The 24,631-nt window shown below is 39.9% G+C and overlaps 1 protein-coding gene across 1 annotated transcript in view; it reads right to left on the bottom strand.

Annotated features, from left to right (window-relative positions):
• The window catches only part of myom3 (myomesin 3), a 279,260-nt gene that overhangs the window by 187,376 nt on the left and 67,253 nt on the right, over nucleotides 1-24,631 (bottom strand). The window contains exons 10-12 of the mRNA XM_061915173.1: nucleotides 22,093-22,224; nucleotides 21,871-22,032; nucleotides 12,137-12,278 (exon numbers count right to left, since the gene is read on the bottom strand). Of these exons, the coding sequence (XP_061771157.1) occupies nucleotides 12,137-12,278; nucleotides 21,871-22,032; nucleotides 22,093-22,224 (436 nt within the window). The remainder of the gene's footprint in view (nucleotides 1-12,136; nucleotides 12,279-21,870; nucleotides 22,033-22,092; nucleotides 22,225-24,631) is intronic.

The raw sequence follows: 24,631 nt of genomic DNA, 5'->3' as shown, positions 1-24,631 counted from the left end.
TATTAACATTGCAACACATGCCGATACGGCCGCTTTAGTTTACTAAATTACAATTTTAAATTTCCCGCTGAGTTTCTTGTTGAAAACATCGCGGAATGATGACGCGTGTTTGTGACGTCTCGGGTTGGAAGGGAACATATTAGCCCAGCATCACACACGGATAAAAGTCGTCTCTTTTCATCGCATAATTACACAGTAATTTGGACATCTGTGTTGCTGAATCTTTTGCAATTTGTTCAATTAATAATGGAGACGTCAAAGAAGAATGCTGTTGGTGGAAAGCGGTGGATTGCAGCTGCCTTTAGCAACCGAAACACAGCCGGGTGTCTCTTTGTTTGTTGTGAAGCTTTAACACAAAGCGGTCAAGCGAACATGTTTCTCTACGTCAACCAGCAAGTTTTTGGATGGGAAAATTGTGATATTCTCAGCTATCGTTGGATATTATTTTATGATTATGGCTGACAGTTTATGAAAACCTAGAAAAGATGGTCTTTTCACAAACAGTAAGGCATGTTCATCAAATGTATAACAAATAAAAGCTTGACGTATCTAACTTGGCATGTAATGAGTTTATATCACATTTGAAGTTGAATTGCTGACAAGAATGGACTTTTTGGAGTTTCACCTGCATTCATCCTGCAAGATTTAAAAGTATATTGTTGAACAGAAAATTAAAAAGCCCCCCAAAATAATCCTAACACATAAATAGGCTCTATTGAAATATTTCACTGTAGTGAATCTTAGGAATATTTAAACATGCACCTTTTTAAAGATACTAAAATGTATTGGGATGCACTTGTCTACATTTCTGGTGTGAATATATTATGTTGGTGTGATATTTTTAAACACAAGTGAACATTAACCTTTGTGTGCGCAGATCGTCCTTAGTTTTTTTTCTTTCTGCTTTTTGAATCCTGTGATGGATTTTTTAGAGGGGGTTGCCCACATATGTGGTCCTCTCCAAGGTTCTCATAGTCCTCATTGTCACCGACGTCCCACTGGGTGTGAGTTTTTCTTGCCCTTATGTGGGCCTACCAAGGATGTCGTAGTGGTTTGTGCAGCCCTTTGAGACACTGGTGATTTAGGGCTATATAAATGAACATTGATTGATTGATTGATTGATATTAAGTCAGCTCTTACCGGAGACTTGAGTGGATTATGCGTTCTCCTGCAGCTCAAAAAGGCAGCTGTGATCTTGGCTCCTGCATTGGCTTCTCTGAGAGAGACACCGCAGCCATCCGACTTTCAGGTATGACTTTACAATCTCACTAAAACAGTATTTAAACAATAAGAAGATAAGGGATCTTCCGGAATTATCCTAGTAAATGTGTCTTATTACATCTGAAATGGTCCTACTGCCGCCGCCTGGAGCCGTCGTTTTTTTTTTTTTTTTTTGTGCTACACTCTAACTTTCCTCATCCACAAATCTTTCATTCTCGCTCAAATTAATAGGGAAATTGTCGCTTTCTCGGTCCGAATAGCTCTTGCTGCTGGAGGCTCACATTATAAACAATGTTCAGATGTGAGGAGTCCTCACACCGGTGACGTAACGTGCACATCGTCTGCTACTTCCGGTAAAGGCAAGGCCCTTTTTTTATTAGCGACCAAAAGTTGGGAACTTTATCGTGGATGTTCTCTACTCAATCCTTTCAGCAAAAAAATGGCAATATCGCGAAATGATCAAGTATGACACATAGAATAGACCTGCTATCCCCGTTTAAATAAGAATTTCATTTTAGTAGGCCTTTAATATTATATATATATATTATTATATTATTATTAATTATAATATGAGTGGAAAAGTTGGGCCTTGAGGTCGAAAAGTTTTAGAACCCCTGGTCTAACCCTTTGAAAAGGATTACAAAAACCAAGACATTGCTGTATATGATCTTGTTAAAGGGGAACATTATCACCAGACCTATGTAAGCGTCAATATATACCTTGATGTTGTATTTTTTTTGTATGTATTTTTTTGTATGTAGTTTTTGTATGTATGTATTTTTTTAACCAATTTCCGAATTCTAAATGGGGTGAATTTTGGCAAATTTAACGCCTTTCTGTTTATCGTCTTGTAGCGATGACGTCAGAACGTGACGTCACCGAGGTAATAAAGACGCCATTTTTTCAAACACATTACAAACACCGGGTCTCAGCTCTGTTATTTTCCGTTGTTTCGACTATTTTTTGGAACCTTGGAGACATCATGCCTCGTCGGTGTGTTGTCGGAGGGTGTAACAACACTAACAGGGAGGGATTCAAGTTGCACCACTGGCAAGAAATCTGCCACCAGACCCCCATTGAATGTACCAAAGTGTCTACACATTTTACCGGCGATGCTAAGACAGACATGGCACAGAGATGTATGGATAACCTGCAGATGCATTTGTAACTATAAAGTCAACAAAATCACAATGGTGAGTTTTGTTGATGTTATTGACTTATGTGCTAATCAGACATATTTGGTCGCAGCATGACTGCCAGCTAATCGATGCTAACATGCTACGCTAATCAATGCTAACATGCTATTTACGCCAGCTGTATGTACATTTGAAACTAGATACCCACATTTAATGCGAAACAAACACTTACCAATCGACGGATTTAAGTTGCTCCAGTGTCACAAGATGCGAAAGTCCTGATCGTTTGGTCCGCACATTTTACCGGGCGATGCTAATAAGGCAGCCATGCTATGGGCCACTTCATTAAGTACACCCACGCTATGGCCGAATAGCGTCAATAGCTATTCGCTCAATAGCTTCAGTTTCTTCTTCAATTTCGTTTTTGCTATCTGCCTCCATACTCCGACCATCTGTTTCAATACATGCGTAATCTGTTGAATCGCTTAAAGAGGAACATTATCACCAAACCTATGTAAGCGTCAATATATACCTTGATGTTGCAGAAAAAAGACCATGTATTTTTTTAACCGATTTCCGACCTCTAAATGGGTGAATTTTGGCGAATTAAACGCCTTTCTGTTTATCGGTCTCGTAGCGATGACGTCAGAACATGACGTCACCGAGGTAACACCCGCCATTTTCATTTTCAACACATTACAAACACCGGGACTCAGCTCTGTTATTTTCCGTTTTTTTCGACTATTTTCTGGAACTTTGGAGACATCATGCCTCGTCGGTGTGTTGTCGGAGGGGTGTAACAACACTAACAGGGAGGGATTCAAGTTGCACCGAAGATGCGAAAGTGTCTGCCGCCAGACCCCCATTTAATTTGCCAGATTTCTGCACATTTTACCGGCGATGGTAAGCCAGACATGGCACAGAGATGTATGGATAACCTGGAGATGCATTTGTAACGATTAAGTCAACTAAATCACAAAGGTGAGTTTTGTTGATGTTGTTGACTTATGTGCTAATCAGACATATTTGGTCGCAGCATGACTGCCAGCTAATCGATGCTAACATGCTACGCTAATCGATGCTAACATGCTATTTACGCCAGCTGTGTGTACATTTGAAACTAGATACCCACATTTAATGCGAAACAAACACTTACCAATCGACGGATTTAAGTTGCTCCAGTGTCACAAGATGCGAAAGTCCTGATCGTTTGGTCCGCACATTTTTTACCGGCGATGCTAATAAGGCAGCCATGCTATGGGGCCACTTCATTAGGTACACCCACGCTATGGCCGAATAGTGTTAATAGCTTCAGTTTCTTCTTCAATTTCGTTTTCGCTATCTGCCTCCATACTCCGACCATCTGTTTCAATACATGCGTAATCTGTTGAATCGCTTAAACCGCTGAAATCCGAGTCTGAATCCGAGCTAATGTCGCTATATCTTGCTGTGGTAACCGCCATGTTGTTTGCATTGGCAGCCCTGTATGACGTCACAGGGAAATGGACAGTCGCATCGCAAATAGGGAAAATCAAGAACTTTAAAGCGTTTTTTTTAGGGATATTCCGGGAGATGTAAACTTTTGAAAAAAACTTGGAAAAATAAAACAAGCCACTGGGAACTGATTTCTATTGTTTTTAACCCTTCTGAAATTGTGATAATGTTCCCCTTTTTAAGTTCCTAAGGGAAATAAAACATTTCAAATGTGGGTCTCAAGCAGAAAAAATGAGCAAACATGCTCAACTACAGTCACAAGTGTTTAAATTATGACATAGACATACTCCGTACTATAAATACTTAATGTCAGAACTGTTTTACTGTAGTCCGGGTATGTTCCAGGGGGTCCTCAGTGACAACAGGGTCAGTAGCCTTAGAGGGGAGGGCGGCCCTCAACGGCCCGGTTGACAGCCCGGACTCTGAACTGATACCTTGCTCTTCTTTTAGCCAAACACCGGATAATGGCACATTTTCTGAAGATGCTCGTTACATACCCACTGGCCTAGACTGAGGTCACATCTAAAAAAAAAAAAGAAATAAAAAAACAGAAGAGTGGTGAGAACACTTTCACATGTGAGATCGACAAGCCTCCAGGAGCTTTACTTTGCAAAGTATGCCAGGCTGCACCACACATCTGAGGCAGTAAAGACCCCATTAAGACCCATAATAACCTCCAGTGTGCCTCCAAAATGCATTAAAAACGTATTTTCCAAAGATAAATGTGGGGGACCCAGATAAGAAAACTTCCACAACAATCTGTTGCCGCATTGTGGCAAACAAAGAGGGATGAGAGGAGTTAGCAACGATAACGCTGTTGCTAGGAACTGGCGGACTGCTGCCGTACAGTAGAATGTTGTCTTTCCTCACACACCGGCAATGTCACAACAACTCAAAGACATATGCAAGAATACGAATACAAACCCCGTTTCCATATGAGTTGGGAAATTGTGTTAGATGTAACTATAAACAGAATTCAATGATTTGCGAATCATTTTCAACCCATATTCAGTTGAATATGCTACAAAGACAACATTTTTGATGTTCAAACTGATAAACCTTTTTTTTTTTTTTGCAAATAATCATTAACTTTAGAATTTGATGCCAGCAACACGTGACAAAGAAGTTGGGAAAGGTGGCAATAAATACTGATTAAGTTAAGGAATGCTCATTAAACACATCCCACAGGTGTGCAAGCTAATTGGGAACAGGTGGGTGCCATGATTGGCTATAAAAAGCAGCTTCCATGAAATGCTAAGTAATTCACAAACAAGGATGGGGTGAGGGTCACCAATTTGTAAGCAAATTGTCGAACAGTTTTAGAACAACAGTTCTGAACGAGCTATTAAAAAGAATTTAGGGATTTTACCATCGACGGTCCGTATAATCATCAAAAAGTTCAGAGAATCTGGAGAAATCACTGCACGTAAGCGATGATATTAGAGACCTTTGATCCCTCAGGCGGGTACTGCATCAAAAACCGACATCAGTGTGTAAAGGATATCACCACACGGGCTCAGGAACACTTCATAAAACCACTATCGGTAACTAGAGTTGGTCGCTACATCTGTAAGTGCAGGTTAAAACTCTACTATGCAAAGCCAAACCCATTTATCAACAATATCCTGAAACGCAGCCGGCTTGGTTGGGCCCGAGCTCACCTAAAATGGACTGATGCAAAGTGGAAAAGTGTCCTGTGGTCTGACGAGTCCACATTTCAAATTATATTTGGAAACAGAGGACGTGGTGTCCTCCAGAACAAAGAGGAAGACAACCCCTCGGATTGTTATAGGTGCAAAGTTCAAAAGCCAGCATCTGTGATGGTATGGGGGTGTATTAGTGCCCAAGGCATGGGTAACTTACACATCTGTGAAGGCACCATTAATGCTAAACGGTCCATACAGGTTTTGGTGCAACATATGTTGTCATCCACGCAACGTTATCATGGATGCCCCTGCTTTTTTCAGCAAGACAAGTGTTACAACAGTGTGGCTTCATAAAAAAAGAGTGCGGGTACTTTCCTGGCCCGCCTGCAGTCCAGACCTGTCTCCCATGGAAAATGTGTGGCGCATTATGAAGCGTAAAATAGGACAACGGAGACCCTGGACTGTTGATCGACTGAAGCTCTACATAAAACAAGAATGGGAAAGAATTCCACTTTCAAAGCTTCAACAATTAGTTTCCTCAGTTCCCAAACATTTATTGAGTGTTGTTAAAAGAAAAGGTGATGTAACACAGTGCTGAACATGCCCTTTCCCAACTACTTTGGCACCTGTTGCAGCCATGAAATTCTAGGTTAATTAGTATTTGCAAAAAAATAAGTAAAGTTTATGAGTTTGAACATCAAATATGTTGTCTTTGTAGCATATTCAACTGAATATGGGTTGAAAAGGATTTGCAAATCATTGTATTCCGTTTATATTTACATCTAACACAATTTCCCAACTCATATGGAACAAACACGCACATATTTAAGAAAAAGACAAATGAGTAGAGCATGATTAATTGTTGCACTGTGAGTCCTGCCTTTCAACAGGAGTCTGATTCCAGGATGTAGAAGGCTGGTAATTATCAGGCCGACCATTCATCACACCTGCATGCTGACATCCTCAATTTCAGCCATTTACACTGATAATCAATTAACTATTTACGCAGCGAGCGGGTCGCAATGACGTCCTGCCTTTGAATATTTCTTTTGTAAACTTGTGGAAATCACTGGAACTACAAATTTGAGTTAGAGTGATATGTTGTATGTAAAAATATTTACAAATGCAAAATGTTTTACAGCAAAAGCTGTACTGCTTTAGAAATGTTTTAAAAATGTTGATGGAATGCAAAAATCATTTATATCTCGACAAATGTAGGAGTATAGCGTATTTTCCAGACCATAGGATGCACCGGATTACCGTATTTCCTTGAATTGCTGCCGGGTATAGAGTATGTGCCTGCCTAGAATTACTGCCAGGCCAAACTCGTTTCGCCAAATAATTAGCATATGCCTAGAATTTCCACCGGGTAAAACTCGTCATGTCACGAGTGACACTTCACCTGTCATCATTTCAAAATGGAGGAGGCTGATTTCAATCATTTGAAATCGCATAAAGGGAAGATGATTAAGAGCTATTCAGTAGGATTTAAGGTCCAAACTATTGAATATGCTAAATAGAACAGTAAACAGCTATGTTTTATTAATATACCGTAGCTGCGGGTGTCAAATATGAGTCATTAAATGACTCCCGCCTCCTGGTGGTAGAGGGCGCTAGTGATCCTTCTTGCGACTACTCGGCTGCAGAAGAAGTGACAACAAGCAGCAAGAGTGAGCAGCGATCATTTATTTTTTCCTCTCGCTTGGACTTTTAACATGGAGGATTACATATCTAAAATAAAACAGTTTTCTAAACTGGACTTTCAATCGAAGCAGGAGGTAATAAAGAAAGATCTCCATCGAAACAGAGAGACTTTTAAAATTGAAGAAAGATAAAGAAGACTTCTATAAACGAGTTATCGATGCTTTTGATCAGAAGGATCTGGCACTGACTTCATTTATAAGTAAAGGTAAGACCATAATAAAGTTTTTTTGTTTTTATTAAATGTGCTGCTTTCATGATGGTATCCTTACATCACACTCAAATTTTTAAGCACAGGCCTAAATTTACCGCATGCCTTTGGTAGTAAGCGCCGGAGTGAGAAGAGGTTTTAATCATCAATTAGAACCCCTGCGGCAATCCAAGGAAATACGGTATTTTCCGGACCATAGGGTGGACCGGACTATAAGGTGCACTGCTGATGAGCAGGCCTATTCAGGTCTATTTTCATACAAAGGCGCTTTTAAGGGGTCATATTTTTTCGTCTGTGTGAGTGTCTGTGTGAATATTGTTACCCTACAGTGACATTCTTTTTGTTTTGTTTTTAAATTTAAGAAAACTAAGAAAGAATGAACGCATGTGGAGTTATGTAAAAAATGGTGAAATAACTAAAAATCATGTTTTATATTCTAGTTTCGTCAAAATAGCCACCTTTTACTCTGATTACTCTTTGCACACTCTTGGCATCCTCTCCATGAGCTTCAAAATGAGGTAGTCACCTGAATGGTAATGGTTTTCACTTCTCAGGTGTCATATTTTCGATGCCTTCTATCTAATGCTAAATGTAAATAGTCATGCAAAAAGAAACGCATAATGTATGATACAGAATTGACTGTACATGTCAATACATACGATACATGCATACATACATACATACATACATACATACATACATACAATATACATACATGTATACTGTACATACATACATACATACATACATACAATACATGCATATATACTGTACATACATACATACATACATACATACAAACAATACATACAATACATGCATATATACTGTACATACATACATACATGCATATATACTGTACATACATACATACATATATATATATATATATATACAATATATGCATGTATTACTGTACATACATACATACATACATATAATACATACGATACATACATGTATACTGTATACATACATATGATACATGCATATATACTCTGTTACATACATACATATGATACATGCATATATACTGTACATACATACATACATACATACAATGCATGCATGTATACTGTACATACATATAATACATACGATACATACATGTATACTGTACGTACATACATATGATATATGCATATATACTGTACATACATACATACAATGCATGTATACTGTACATACATACATACATACATACATATAATAAATATGATACATATACATACTATACTGTACCATGCATGTATACTGTACATACATACATACATATAATACATACGATACATACATGTATACTGTACATACATTACATATGATACATGCATACATACTGTACATACATACATACAATACATGCATACATACTGTACATACATACATAATACAATACATGCATGTATAACATGACATACATACATACATACATACTATACAATACATAGCATACATACATGTACATACATATATACAGTACATACATACATGTATACTGTAATACATACATACATACATGCATACATGTACTGTACTACATACATACAATGCATATATACTGTACATACATACAATACATGCATGTATACTGTACATACATACATATACCATACATGCATATACTGTACATACATACATACATACATACATACATACAGTACTTACATACATACATATACATATAATACATACGATACATGCATGTATACTCGAAATACATACATACAATACATATGATACATGCATATATACTGTACATACATACATACATACATACAAAATACATGCATATACACAGTACATACATACATACCATATATGCATATATACAGTACTTACATACATACATATACATATAATACATACGATACATGCATGTATACTGTACATACATACATACATACATATAATACATATGATACATGCATGTATACTGTACATACATACATACATATAATACATACGATACATACATGTATACTGTACGTACATACATACAATACATGCATATATACTGTACATACATACAATACATGCATGTATACTGTACATACATACATACAAACAATACATTCAATACATGCATATACTGTACATACATACATACATACATACATACAGTACTTACATACATACATATACATATAATACATACGATACATGCATGTATACTCGAAATACATACATACAATACATATGATACATGCATATATACTGTACATACATACATACATACATACAAACAATACATGCATATACACAGTACATACATACATACCATATATGCATATATACAGTACTTACATACATACATATACATATAATACATACGATACATGCATGTATACTGTACATACATACATACATACATACATACATATAATACATATGATACATGCATGTATACTGTACATACATACATATACTACATATGATACATGCATATATACTGTACATACATACATACAAACAATACATACGATACATGCATATACACAGTACATACATACATACATATAATACATATGATGCATGCATATATACTGTACATACATACATACAAACAATACATACGATACATGCATATACACAGTACATACATACATACATATAATACATATGATGCATGCATATATACTGTACATACATACATACATACAAACAATACATACGATACATGCATATACACAGTACATACATACAATACATGCATATATACTGTACATACATACATTTTCCTTTGAGAAAAATGATAACAGGATTGATGATATGTGGGTGTACTTACTTTTGTGCGACATGATACATTGTACGACAAGTAAAGGTGGGAGAAATAATACATTTTTAGATGCATCGCAATTCGGAGTGATTGATTGATTGATTGAGACTTTTATTATTAGATAGCACAGTTCAGTACATATTCCGTACAATTGACCACTAAATGGTAACACCCGAATAAGTTGTTCAACCTATTTAAGTCGGGGTCCACGTAAATCAATTCAGGGTATTGATTCGACACGGACGATTTTAAAATCTATTAGTAAACGTTAAAAATTGATAATCGATGTATTAATTATAACTAAAGTAATGCAGACAGTTCTCCAATGTGGCTGACTGCAGCGAGCCACCTCACCATGAGATTCGACCGGCTGCTTTATCATAAGGCTCTTATGTTCCAGTTTTGCTCTCATTTGCATTCATGTAATAAATGTGGGGGTTAATTTAAATATTTTTTATTAAAAATGCACTGGTTTTTTTTTAGAGTTGCAAGTGATAAACACTTAGTTATTGAAATGAAAAGAAATGTAAAACTGCATCAATGCACATGAATTAAAGACGCATCAATATTAGATTTTTAATCAAATATTAGCTCCTGAATCGTAATCGTCAACAAACCGCGAGGTGTTGTCCACCCCAAGATGCAAATGGACCAGATCGGGCAGGAATAGCAGGTAAGAGCTTGGTTTAATATGCAAAAAAATAACACTGTTACAAAACAGACAAAATGAACAAAAGAAAAGCGCGTGCCGAACGCACGGTAAGCTAAAGCTAAACTAGCAGGGAGTCAAGAGTCCGAAAGGTAGCTTGCCGAGCGCACAGGAAGCTAAAGTAAAACTTAGCACAAGAACTAGACATTGGAAGGTACCTACGTGAAAGTTGCTTACCGCCAACAAAGGATCAAGGATGAACTGAGGTTGAAGGCAGGCTTAAATACTGGCAGTAATCAAGAATAGCAGGTGTGCGTCAACAGCGAGTAGCAGGTGGAACTAATATGAAACCATGGTAACCAGATAAATCAGGAAGAAAAAAACTCGGAACAGGAAGAGTCCAACAATAATCAAAAAACACAAAAGGACCCAAAAACCAAAATAACATATGATCCGGGCGGCGGATCATAAACTATTCATTTTTCCATAGACAATTTTGCCACAAAACAATTATTTCCATTGACAAATTTGCCACAAACCATTAATTTTTCCATTAACAAATTTGCCATAAACCATTTGTCTTTTTAAATGACACATTTTCCACAAACCATTCATTTTCCCAAACACAAAATTGCCACAAACCATTAGTTATTTCCATAGAGAAATTTGCCACAATCCATTAATTTTTCATAGACAATTTTGCCACAAAACATTAATTATTTCTGTGGCGAGGCGCAGCCGGCGAACGAGCAGCGGGGCAGGGCATGCTGGAGCCCGGCCCAAGATGGCGGCAAGGAGGCGGAGAATGCGGCTGAGCGTAGAGGCGAGTCGTGCCGGGAGCAACGCCATAGTCAAGTGCAGGTGTGTGGATCGCGCACCGGTACACAATTAACTTATCTCCTCACGATGTTTAAAAGGGGAGGAGGAGGAGAGATCGGGGCCGACAGAGGTGGAGAGCACGCAGCGGATGAGACGGAGAGCAAAACGGCAACGTTGACGACGGGGCGGCTGAAAAGCGACCGAGGAGCAAGCAGGGAGGAAGGAGCTGAAAAGAGGCCCGACGGGAATTGAAATTTATTGAAAGAATAAACAAGAGTCAAACCTGCGCAAGCAACATGTCCTTCCTTGATGCTCCTGGGAACCCGCACGGCAGCAAGCAACTATCACAATTTCCATTGACAAATTTTCCACAAACCTTTCATTTTTACATAGACAAATTTGCCACAAACCATTCATGTTTTCATAGACCGACTCCTCGGTTTTAAAGACACAAGAACAGAACTCAACATGTACTAATCTCACCTCTCAATGTTGTAACCTTCCACGGGCGACATTCCATCGGCGCTGGGCGGCTGCCAGGTGAGGAAGACGTAATCCTTGTTTACGTCGCATACCTGGACCAAGAGGGGAGACCCAGGACCTCCGACCACAGTGCACGGAGCGTCTGAGAATGGAGTCATCGCCAGTAAAATATGGTGAAACTTCCATTAAGACAATATCAGTTTTGCAATGCAGTGACAGCATATATAAACAGTACATATGCCGTATTTTTCAAATTATAAGTCGCTCCGGAGTATACGTCAAACTGGCCGAAAATGCATTATAAAGAAGGAAAAAAAAACATATATACGTCACACTGGAGTATAAGTCGCATTTTTGGGGTAAATTTATTTGATAAAATCCAACACCAAGAATAGACATTTGAAAGGCAATTTAAAATAAAGAATAGTGAACAACAGGCTGAATAAGTGTACGTTATATGAGGCATAAATAACCAACTGAGAAGGTGCCTGCTATGTTAACCTAACATATAGTAAGAGTCATTCAAATAACTACAAACCCTGTTTCCATATGAGTTGGGAAATTGTGTTGGATGTAAATATAAACGGAATATAATGATTTGCAAATCCTTTTCAACCCATATTCTGTTGAATATGCTACAAAGACAACATTTTTAATGTTCAAACTGATAAACATTTTTTTTTTTTTCGGGCAAATAATCATTAACTTTTGAATTTGATGCCAGCAACACGTGACAAAGAAGTTGGGAAAGGTGGCAATAAATACTGATTAAGTTGAGGAATGCTCATCAAACACTTATTTGGAACATCCCACAGGTGTGCAGGCTACTTGGGAACAGGTGGGTACCATGATTGGGTATAAAAGCAGCTTCCATGAAATGCTAAGTAATTCGCAAACAAGGATGGGGTGAGGGTCACCAATTTGTAAGCAAATTGTCAAACAGTTTTAGAACAACATTTCTCAACGAGCTATTGCAAGGAATTTAGGGATTTTACCATCTACGGTCCGTAAAATCATCAAAAAGTTCAGAGAATCTGGAGAAATCACTGCACGTAAGCGATGATATTACGGACCTCTGATCCCTCAGGCGGTACTGCATCAAAAACAGACATCAGTGTGTAAAAGATATCACCACATGGGCTAGGGAACACTTCATAAAACCACTGTCAGTAACTACAGTTGGTCGCTACATCTGTAAGTGCAAGTTAAAACTATGCAAAGCAAAACCCGTTTTTCAACAACACCCAGAAACGCCGCTGGCTTTGCTGGGCCCGAGCTTATCTAAGATGGACTGATTCAAAGTGGAAAAGTGTTCTGTGGTCTGACAAGTCCACATTTCAAATTATATTTGGAAACTGTGGACGTGGTGTCCTCCGGAACAAGAAGGAAAATAACCATCCGGATTGTTCTAGGCGCAAAGTTCAAAAGCCAGCATCTGTGATGGTATGGGGGTGTATTAGTGCCCAAGGCATGGGTAACTTACACATCTGTGAAGGCACCATTAATGCTGAATGGTCCACACAGATTTTGGAGCAACATATGTTGTCATCCAAGCAACGTTATCATGGACGCCCCTGCTTATTTCAGCAAGACAAGTGTTACATAGCGTGGCTTCGTAAAAAAAAAAAGAGTGCGGGTACTTTCCTGGCCCACCTGCAGTCCAGACCTGTCTCCCATGGAAAATGTGTGGCGCATTATGAAGCGTAAAATACGATAGCGGAGAACCCGGACTGTTGAACGACTGAAGCTCTACATAAAACAAGAATGGGAAAGAATTCCACTTTCAAAGCTTCAACAATTAGTTTCCTCAGTTCCCAAACATTTATTGAGTGTTGTTAAAAGAAAAGGTGATGTAACACTGTGGCGAACATGCCCTTTCCCAACTACTTTGGCACGTGTTGCAGCCATGAAATTCTAAGTTAATTATTATTTGCAATAAAAAATAATGTTTATGAGTTTGAACATCAAATATCTTGTCTTTGTAGTACATTGAATTGAATATGGGTTGAAAAGAATTTGCAAATTATTGTATTATGTTTATTTTTACATCCAACACAATTTCCCAACTCGGGTTTGTTTAATAACACAGCATTTAGACAAGAGATGACAACAAAGACGAGAAGTACTGCAAAGCCCATTGAAGTGATGCAATCTGACATGCTTCACCACTTTGTCCTGAGGCCTGCAAAGCTAGTTTTTTCCCCCCTCCAATAAAAACTCCAACACATCTTCCTAAATTTGCATCCTCGCCCTCAAAATCCTCTCTTTCCTCGGGCTCTAATGTTTGTTTTTGGTCTCTGGAACCTGCTATTTGTGATGCAAATGCCGCCGCTGAATGGAGGGCACTCTCGTTCAGATTGACTAATTACTACCTCCAGCTCTCGCCAAGAACAATATCTCTGCGACGAGGGAGACGGGCCCAGGCGCATTTTCAAGGTTTGCGGCACCGTCGGGGAGTCGCTCCTCGTCTTTGTCACCCATCGGTAACATCGTCAAAAGGCAACAGATGAAAAGAGTCCTGGTTGCTGTTAGGACTCGGCGCTGTATAAATAGACTGGATTATCCGCATGAGGCAATTGTTGGGGAGGGGAAGGGTGTTAAAAATACATACATAGTTTCACTAAAGAAATTTAACAAGCCCTCCGCTGTAGTGCTGCCTGATTGATGGTGCAATTTCCTCATTTGAACGAGTGTGCCGGCAGGAAATTAAAGCGAAGAAGCCGGAGTATTCACGGAAAAAAACTCACTTTTCCGAGTGCAATCAAAACAATATTTGCAGCAGACGTGCATGGGAACGGTGATTCTGTACACACGGCCTGATATTTTGCGATGCAAAACACATTTTTTAGTGAGGTGATGGGACGTGACAGCTGTTTGGCCTGCTCGGAGACAGCGGGGAAGCACATGCAATATGGCCACCTGCACCTTTATGGCAGCTGTACCGACACATTTTGTCAACAAACTGACACGTGCAGTAATTTACTTGATAAATACTAAAAGAAAACTTTGAACATTTTTTCTTGGAATTGTATTGTTTCCATGACTTCCAGTGCACATCTGACTACCGTATTTCCTTGAATTGCGCTAATTAATTTTGAACCACTCCGGCACTCACCAAAGGCATGCAGTAAAAATTTGAGTTTGATGTAAGGATACCATCATGAAAAGCACATTTAATCACAAAAACGTTATTACGGTCTTACCTTTACTTATAAAAGAAGTCCATGCGCAGCTCCTTCTGATCAAAAGCATCGATAACTTGTTTATAGAAGTCTTCCTTATCTTACTTCAGTTTTAAAACTCTCTCTGTCTCGATGGAGATCTTCCTTTATTACAGTGGGGCAAAAAAGTATTTAGTCAGCCACCGATTGTGCAAGTTCTCCCACTTAAAATGATGACAGAGGTCTGTAATTTTCATCATAGGTACACTTCAACTGTGAGAGACATAATGTGGGAAAAAAAAATCCAGGAATTTATTTGTAAATTATGGTAGAAAATAAGTATTTGGTCAACCATTCAAAGCTCTCACTGATGGAAGGAGGTTCTCGCTTAAAATGTCACGATACATGGCCCCATTCATTCTTTCCTTAACACGGATCAATCGTCCTGTCCCCTTACCAGAAAAACAGCCCCAAAGCATGATGTTTCCACCCCCATGCTTCACAGTAGGTTTGGTGTTCTTGGGATGCAACTCAGTATTCTTCTTCCTCCAAACACGACGAGTTGAGTTTATACCAAAATGGATACATGGATGATACAGCAGAGGATTGGGAGAATGTCATGTGGTCAGATGAAAGCAAAATAGAACTTTTTGGTATAAACTCAACTCGTCGTGTTTGGAGGAAGAAGAATAGTGAGTTGCATCCCAAGAACACCACACCTACTGTGAAGCATGGGGGTGGAAACATCATGCTTTGGGGCTGTTTTTCTGCTAAAGGGACAGGACGATTGATCCGTGTTAAGGAAAGAATGAATGGGGCCATGTATCGTGAGATTTTGAGCCAAAACCTCCTTCCATCAGTGAGAGCTTTAAATGGTTGACCAAATACTTATTTTCCACCATAATTTACAAATAAATTATTCAAAATTCCTACAATGTGAATTCCTGGATTTTTTTCCCACATGCTGTCTCTCACAGTTGAAGTGTACCTATGATGAAAATTACAGAGCTCTGTCATCATTTTAAGTGGGAGAACTTGCACACTCGGTGGCTGACTAAATATTTTTTTTGCCCCACTGTACCTCCTGCTTCGATTGAAAGTCCAGTTTAGAAAACTGCTATCAGACCGCTGCTATCAGTTAGCTCGGCTCCTCAAGTGCGGGCGACGACATAATTTATCCTCGAACAGCTCCCCCTCCCGTTCTGCTCCGTGGGTGATCTCTTTATCCCACCGCTGCCACCAGGAAGTGTTACTGTATAAATAACACACTGGGTATTTAGGACTGGAACATGCTTTATTTCAGCCTGGTTGTTTACATAGCCAGCATAGGAGTGTTACATCCTAAAAGGTCCGTCGTGCATCCACCGTGTCATATCCGTCCCAGCACATATCACGTCACTCATTGTCACTTCTTCTGCAGCCGATTAGTCCCAAGAAGGATCACTAGCGCCCTCTACCACCAGGAGGCGGGAGTCGTTTAATCACTCATATTTGACACACGCAGCTACGGTATATTAATAAAACATAGCTGCTTACTGTTCTTTTTAGCATATTCAATAGCTTGGACCTTAAATCCTACTGAATAGCTCTTAATCTTCTTCCCTTTATGCGATTTCAAATTATTGAAATCAGCCTCCTCCATTTTGAAAAGGATGACAGGTGAAGTGTCACTCGTGACGTGACGAGTTTGACCCGGGGGAAATTCTAGGCAGGCGCATACTACATACCCGGCGGCAATTCAAGGAAATACGGTATGTTTGAAGTAGTGTATTGCTGACTGTGGGAATTTTGACCGAATAAATGAACAGGTAGGCATTTAAAACAGTCGTTGTCATGATAGCTTCAGCCTAACAACACTATATGATCGTTAATCACTTATTGATGTCATTAAAAAGTGTTGTCAGTTTAAAGAGGAATTGCACTTTTTTTTTCCACAAACATTATGAAAGATATGACGGCAGATGGATTATTTGAACATTTATTGTAAATATTAACTTAAACCAAAGCCAATGGGAACTCCACTATTTCGTCCATTAAATCTAATAAATAACCATTTTTGACTTGACTAATAACCAAGTATTAATGATATTGTTCTTATAAGTGCTAACGCAGACAAACTTGCTCCCTATAAGTTTATTCTAGATCCTATCCGTCAAAGTCAAAGCCTGCAGGCCGAATGAATGATCTGTGGCCCCCGGGATGATATTTGATTAGTATTAGAAGCAGCCCGCAGGCCACAGCCGCCTGCTGCTGTTTTGCACGCACCACTACTCCATCAATGGACGGTATAGCTGGGTTGGTAGAGTGGCCGTGCCAGCAACTTCAGCGTTCCGGGTTCGATCCCCGCTTTCGTTGCCGTTGTGTCCTTGGGCGAGACACTTTACCCACCCGCTCCCAGTGCCACCCACGTTGGATTAAATGTAATTTAGATATTGGGTTTCACAATGTAAAGCGCTTTGAGTCACTAAAGAAAAGCGCTATAGAAATATACTTCACTTGACTTGAATGTTGGCGCTAGGAATACCAAATGGGGTCCCAGGGACCCCATCAAGTCATAAAAATGGGGTCCCACTGTACATTTTTGGGGTCCCACTATTTTGAAAGTGTTTTGAAAACAAACAATAAATGTAGGCATTATCCTGTTATATCCCACATTCTATATTGTGTTTTAGAAAAACGTTTTCATAAATGTTAATTATAAAAAAGGTTTTAAAAAATTGTTATGCATATGTAAATTTATATTATTCAGAGGTACTAAACATTTTGAAAGATTTTTGAGTGCCGTGTGTAATGTTCTTTATTTTCAATGGAACATTTAAAGTTCTGGCGTTGTTTACTGACGTCAAATTACAGTTTAAACGTATCTCTTATGTGTGACTGCCATCTACTGGTCATATTTATTACACCACGTACCAATAAAATTGCCTCAAGGTTGCTAAGCACTACCAAAATGATTCTATTCATTCGGCGCGCCGGGTAATAAGGCACACCGTCGATTTTTGGGAAAATAAAAGGATTTTTATTGTGAAGTGAATTATATTTACCGTATTTCCTTGAATTAATATAGTATGCGCCTGCCTAGAATTACTGACAGGCCAAACTCGTTTCGCAAAATAATTAGCGCATGCTTAGCATTACCGCCGGCTCAGGATTAACGCCGGGTCAAACTCGTTTCGCAAAATATTATTTTTATTAGCGCATGTCTAGAATTTCCACCGGGTCAAACTCGTCACGTCACGAGTGACACTTCACCTGTCATCATTTTCAAAATGGAGGAGGCTGATTTCAATCATTTGAAATCGCACAAAGGGAAGAAAATTAAGAGCTATTCAGTAGGATTTAAGGTCCAAGCTATTGAATATGCTAAAAAGAACAGTAAGCAGCTATATTTTATTAGTATACCGTAAGTGCGTGTGTCAAATATGACTCATTAAATGACTCCCGCCTCCTGGTGGTAGAGGGCGCTAGTGATCCTTCTTGCGACTACTCGGCTGCAGAAGAAGTGACAACAAGCAGCAAGAGTGAGCGGTGATCGTTTATCTTTTCCTCTCGCTTGCACTTTTAACATGGGGGATTACATATCTAAAATAAAACAGTTTTCTAAACTGGACTTTCAATGGAAGCAGGAGGTAATAAAGGAAGATCTCCATCGAGACAGAAAGACAGAAAACTGAAGAAAGATAAGGAAGACTTCTATAAACAAGTTATCGATGCTTTTGAGCAGAAGGAGCTGCGCATGGACTTCATTTATAAGTAAAGGTTATTAAATGTGCTTTTCATGATGGTATCCTTACATCACACTCAAAATTTTAAGCGCAGGCCTAAATTTACCGCATGCCTTTGGTAATCGCCGGAGTGAGAAGAGGTTTTAAAATAATTAGAGCCCCGGCGGCAATTCAAGGAAATACGGTATTTTCCGGACTATAGGTCGTATCGATACTTTTGAAAAACAAATGTGTCCTTTGCCTTTATTAATTGATTATGATAATAATACAACACAGGACAACGATTTAAGTCAAAAAATAAAATATGTATTACAAAAGTAATATCAATAGCAATAAAGTAATGCAAATAAGTTGCGAACAACCACTGAACCTGGCTTGTCGCCTCAAAACACACAAACACTTAAGGTAAACAACAAAACTCGAGTTATTGAACAAAGTTGTAAACATGAACACAAAACAAAAGAACTGAGAAATTCTTATCGTTATTTTAGTGCAATAAAATACTTTACAGTTTGCAACCAAGACATTAAGTCGCACTGGAAACGCACGCGTGTGTGTGTGTGCGTGTCCGAGTGAACCTTGGAGCGAATTATACTGATGTGTGTGCGCGGACGCACCAAGCGTCATGTTAATTCTATTTATTTGATTTTATTTTGGGTTGAAGATGAATTTTTAAAGTGTTTTTAAATCTTTTTCGCGACCCATCACTAGAGCGGAGGGTAGAGTGGTGAGGAGTGCTGCGTTACGCTCACATTTTTTTTTTTAAAGGGGAACACTATCACCAAACCTATGTAAGCGTCAATATATACCTTGACGGTGCAGAAAAAAGACCATATATTTTTTTTACCGATTTCCAAACTCTAAATGGGTGAATTTGGGCGAATTAAACGCCTTTCTGTTTATGGCTCTTTTGGCGATGACGTCAGAACGTGACATCAGCGAGGTAATACAGCCGGCATTTTCATTTTCAACACATTGCAAACACCGGGTCTCAGCTCTGTTATTTTCCATTTTTTCGACTATTTTTTGGAACCTTGGAGACATCATGCCTCGTCGGTGTGTTGTCGGAGGGTGTAACAACTCTGACAGGGAGGGATTCAAGTTGCACCATCGGCCCGAAGATGCGAAAGTGGCAAGAAATCTGCCGCCAGACCCCCATTGAATGTGCCGGAGTGTCTGCACATTTTACCGGCGATGACAGACATGGCACAGAGATGTATGGATAACCTGCAGATGCATTTGCAACGATAAAGTCAACGAAATCACAAAGGTGAGTTTTGTTGTTGACTTATGTGCTAATCAGACATATTTGATCGCGGCGTGACTGCCAGCTAATCGATGCTAACATGCTATGCTAATTGATGCTAACATGCTATGCTAATCGATGCTAACATGCTTTTTACCGGCGATGACAGACATGGCACAGATGTATGGATAACCTGCAGATGCATTTGCAATGATAAAGTCAACGAACTCACAAAGGTAAGTTTTGTTGTTGACTTATGTGCTAATCAGACATATTTGGTCGCGGCGTGACTGCCAGCTAACCGATGCTAACATGCTATGCTAATCAATGCTAACATGCTATTTACCGGCGATGACAGACATGGCACAGAGATGTATGGATAACCTGCAGATGCATTTGCAACGATAAAGTCAACAAAATCATAAAGGTGAGTTTTGTTGATGTTGTTGACTTATGTGCTAATCAGACATATTTTGTCGCGGCGTGACTACCAGCTAATCGATGCTAACATGTTATTTACCGGCGGTGCTAAAATTTGTGCTAAAAATTTTAATCTTCCTGAAGGAACTCTCCTGACGGAATAAATAAAGTACTATCTATCCATCTATCTAAAGCAGACATGGCACAGAGATGTATGGATAACCTGCAGATGCATTTGCAACTATATTACGTTTCCTTCCACCCACATTTAATGCGAAACAAACACTTACCAATCGACGGATTTAAGTTGACCCAATGTCAAAAGATGCGAAAGTCCTGATCGTTTGGTCCGCACATTTTACCGGCGATGCTAACGCAGCTATTCGGCCATGCTATGGCTATGAATAGCGTCAATAGCTATTCGCTCAATAGCTTCAGTTTCTTCTTCAATACTTTCATACTGCAACCATTCGTTTCAAAACATGCGTAATCTGTTGAATCGCTCAAGCCGCTGAAATCCGAGTCTGAATCCGAGCTAATGCCGCTGTATCTTGCTGTGCTATTCGCCATTGTTTGTTCACATTGGCAGCACTGTGTGATGTCACAGAAAAATGGATAGTGTCTTCGCAGAGAGAGAAAAAAAGGCATTATAAAGCATTTTTTAGGGATATTCCGGGACCGGTAAAATTTTGAAAAAAATTACAAAAAAATACAACAATCCAATGGGAACTGATTTTTATTGTTTTATCCCTTTTAAAATTGTGATAATGTTCCCCTTTAAAATCGGAGTGATTCGCTTAATTTGGTGAAGTATCGATACCATCACGCCAGTATCGATACGATACCTATATTTACCAAGTATCGATACTATCGATATCGATACGCCCAGCCCTACCAAGGACACAACGGCAGTGACGAGGATGGTGAAGCGGGGATCGAACCTGGAACCCTCAAGTTGCTGGCACGGCTGCTCTACCAACCGAGCTATACCCGTCACAACGGTATAGCTATGTCATCATGCTACGTGAGCACGGTCACTGCCGAAAAACACAGCGGTCAAACGAACTGACTGACAAATAGTTGCAAAAGCTTTATTTTTAGATGTGTAGAGAAGCCTGTTCTTTCTCCGCCTTTTTTAAAGACAACAATATGATCAAATCGCACATACATTCTGGTTCTCACCTTCAACATAGATATAGGCACTGGACTCCAGAAGGCCATCCCAGGTCTTCAGGCGGACAGTGTAAACTCCTTCATGCTCCTTGTACACAGCACTCAGCGTGATGGAGGCCATGTGGTCGCTGGTCTTCATGTCCACGGCGCAGGACTGCAGCAGTTGCGTCCCTGACCAGAAGCAAATTAACGGGACGGTCACTTTCATGTGGTCTCCCAGGGAGGACTTACCGTCTCTGAACCAGGTGATGTCCCGCTGGGAGGGCAGCAGAGGCGATGTGAAGGTACAGCACAGTGTGAGACTTTCGCCCTCCTTCACCCACGTTGGCTGAAGGGTATCCGCAAAGGTGGCTTCCTGTGAGGCTGGGAGGAGAGGTGGACAGTAGGACGGTTAGGTCCCAAGATTCAATGCCGTTAATGACGTTGTAACAGTAATATGTGTCCTTAGAGCCAAACAGGACATCTTCACTTGTTGGCTTTGATGGATTGAAACTTTTATTAGTAGATTGCACAATTCAGTACATATTCCCTACAATTGACCACTAAATGGTAACACCCCAATAAGTTTTTCCACTTGTTTAAGTCGGGGTCCACGTTAATCAAATCATGGTACTATCAGCATAATACAGTCCTCACACAAGTTCATCATCAGAGTACATACACTTAAAGGGGAACATTATCACCAGACCTATGCAAGCGTCAATATATACCTTGATGTTGCAGAAAAAAGACCATGTATTTTTCTTAACCGATTTCCGAACTCTAAATGGGTGAATTTGGGCAAATTAAACGCCTTTCCGTTTATCGGTCTTTTAGCGATGACGTCAGAACGTGACGTCACCGAGGTAACATTCTCAGCTCTGTTATTTTCCGTTTTTTCGACTATTTTTTGGAACCTTGGAGACATCATGCCTCGTCGGTGTGTTGCCCATCTCTACCCTTCGCAAAGAACCCTCTTCGAAACAAGGTCTTTCGAAATGATCGCTGCATAATACACTGTACTTTGTGTGTGTGGTCCAATCCAACCGCGTTCACTTGACCGCTCTGTTCCATAGTAAAGCTTCACTGTCATCTTTCGAGAATGTAAACAACAAAACACCGGCTGTGTTTGTGTTGCTAAAGGCGGCCGCAATACTTGATTCCCACCTACAGTTTTCTTCTTTGACGTCTCCATTATTCATTGAACAAATTGCAAAAAATTCAGCAACACAGATGTCCAGAATACTGTGGAATTATGCGATGCAAATGGACGACTTGGAGCTGGGAACGGTGCTGGAACAAGATGTCCTCTACAATGCGTGACGTCACGCGTCATCATACCGCGACGTTTTAGCATGATATTTCCGCGGGAAATTTAAAATTGTAATTTAGTAAACTAAAGCGGCCGTATCGGCATGTGTTGCAATGTTAATATTTCATCATTGATATATAAACTATCAGACTTTGTGGTCGCTAGTCGTGGCTTTCAGTAGGCCTTTGATCACACGAGTTAACTCTTTTTAAATATCACAATCACTATCACAAAGAGGCTTTCATTACAATCACATCGCTTACATGCTTGCTCGCCATCACTCAACAGCTCGACCTTTGCCTCCGTCAGCATGAAGGATGCCGCCAAAGGATGAATTTGCCGCCGCAGTGCTTTTTTTTTCTTTTTTTCTTTCTCGATTGAGCGATTTGTGACGGAGAAAGCGCGACGGGTTACATACGAGATAATAAAGCATGGGTAATATTAAGAGGCAAACATGCTGACAAAGCGACATTCAGAGCTCAATGTGAGTCCACGGTGGCCATCGGGTTGTTGATATAGAACAGGGGTGTCCAAAGTGCGGCCCACAGGTAATTTTTTTAACGGCCCCACAACACATTCTAAAAATACGATAAAAAAAACAAACAAACAAACATGGTATAAAAGAGCAAACAGATGAAATGTATCAATAATTTGTTGCAATATTTAGTCTAATATTACAAGGCTGCCATGCAGGCTATTTCTTTAAAAAATAATAATGAATCAAAATCAACATCATTATGAATTGTTTAACGTGGACCCCGACTTAAACAAGTTGAAAAACTTATTCGGGTGTTACCATTTAGTGGAACACACCCTCCGGTCCCCCTTCTTAACTATCGTGGGATCACACTCCTCAGCCTTCCCGGTAAGGTTTATTCAGGTGTACTGGAGAGGAGGCTACGCCGGATAGTCGAATCTCGGATTCAGGAGGAACAATGTGGTTTTCGTCCTGGTCGTGGAACTGTGGACCAGCTCTATACTCTCGGCAGGGTTCTTGAGGGTGCATGGGAGTTTGCCCATCCAGTCTACATGTGCTTCGTGGACTTGGAGAAGGCATTCGACCGTGTCCCTCGGGAAGTCCTGTGGTGAGTGCTCAGAGAGTATGGGGTATCGGACTGTCTTATTGTGGCGGTCCGCTCCCTTTTCCAGTGAGGTTTGGACTCCGCCAAGGCTGTCCTTTGTCACCGATTCTGTTCAGAACTTTTATGGACAGAATTTCTAGGCGCAGTCAAGGCGTTGAGGGGTTCCGGTTTGGTGACCGCAGGATTAGGTCTCTGCTTTTTGCAGATGATGTGGTCCTGATGGCTTCATCTGACTGGGATCTTCAGCTCTCACTGGATCGGTTTGCAGCAGAGTGTGAAGCGACCGGAATGAGAATCAGCACCTCCAAGTCAGAGTCCATGGTTCTCGCCCGGAAAAGGGTGGAATGCCATCTCTGGGTTGGGGAGGAGACCCTGCCCCAAGTGGAGGAGTTCAAGT

The sequence above is a fragment of the Nerophis ophidion genome, linkage group LG11 (genome assembly GCF_033978795.1).
Source record: "Nerophis ophidion isolate RoL-2023_Sa linkage group LG11, RoL_Noph_v1.0, whole genome shotgun sequence".
NCBI classification, from domain to species: Eukaryota; Metazoa; Chordata; class Actinopteri; order Syngnathiformes; family Syngnathidae; genus Nerophis; species Nerophis ophidion.
Note: the sequence above shows the minus strand (reverse complement) of the source record. Positions and strands in the feature narration are given on the sequence as shown.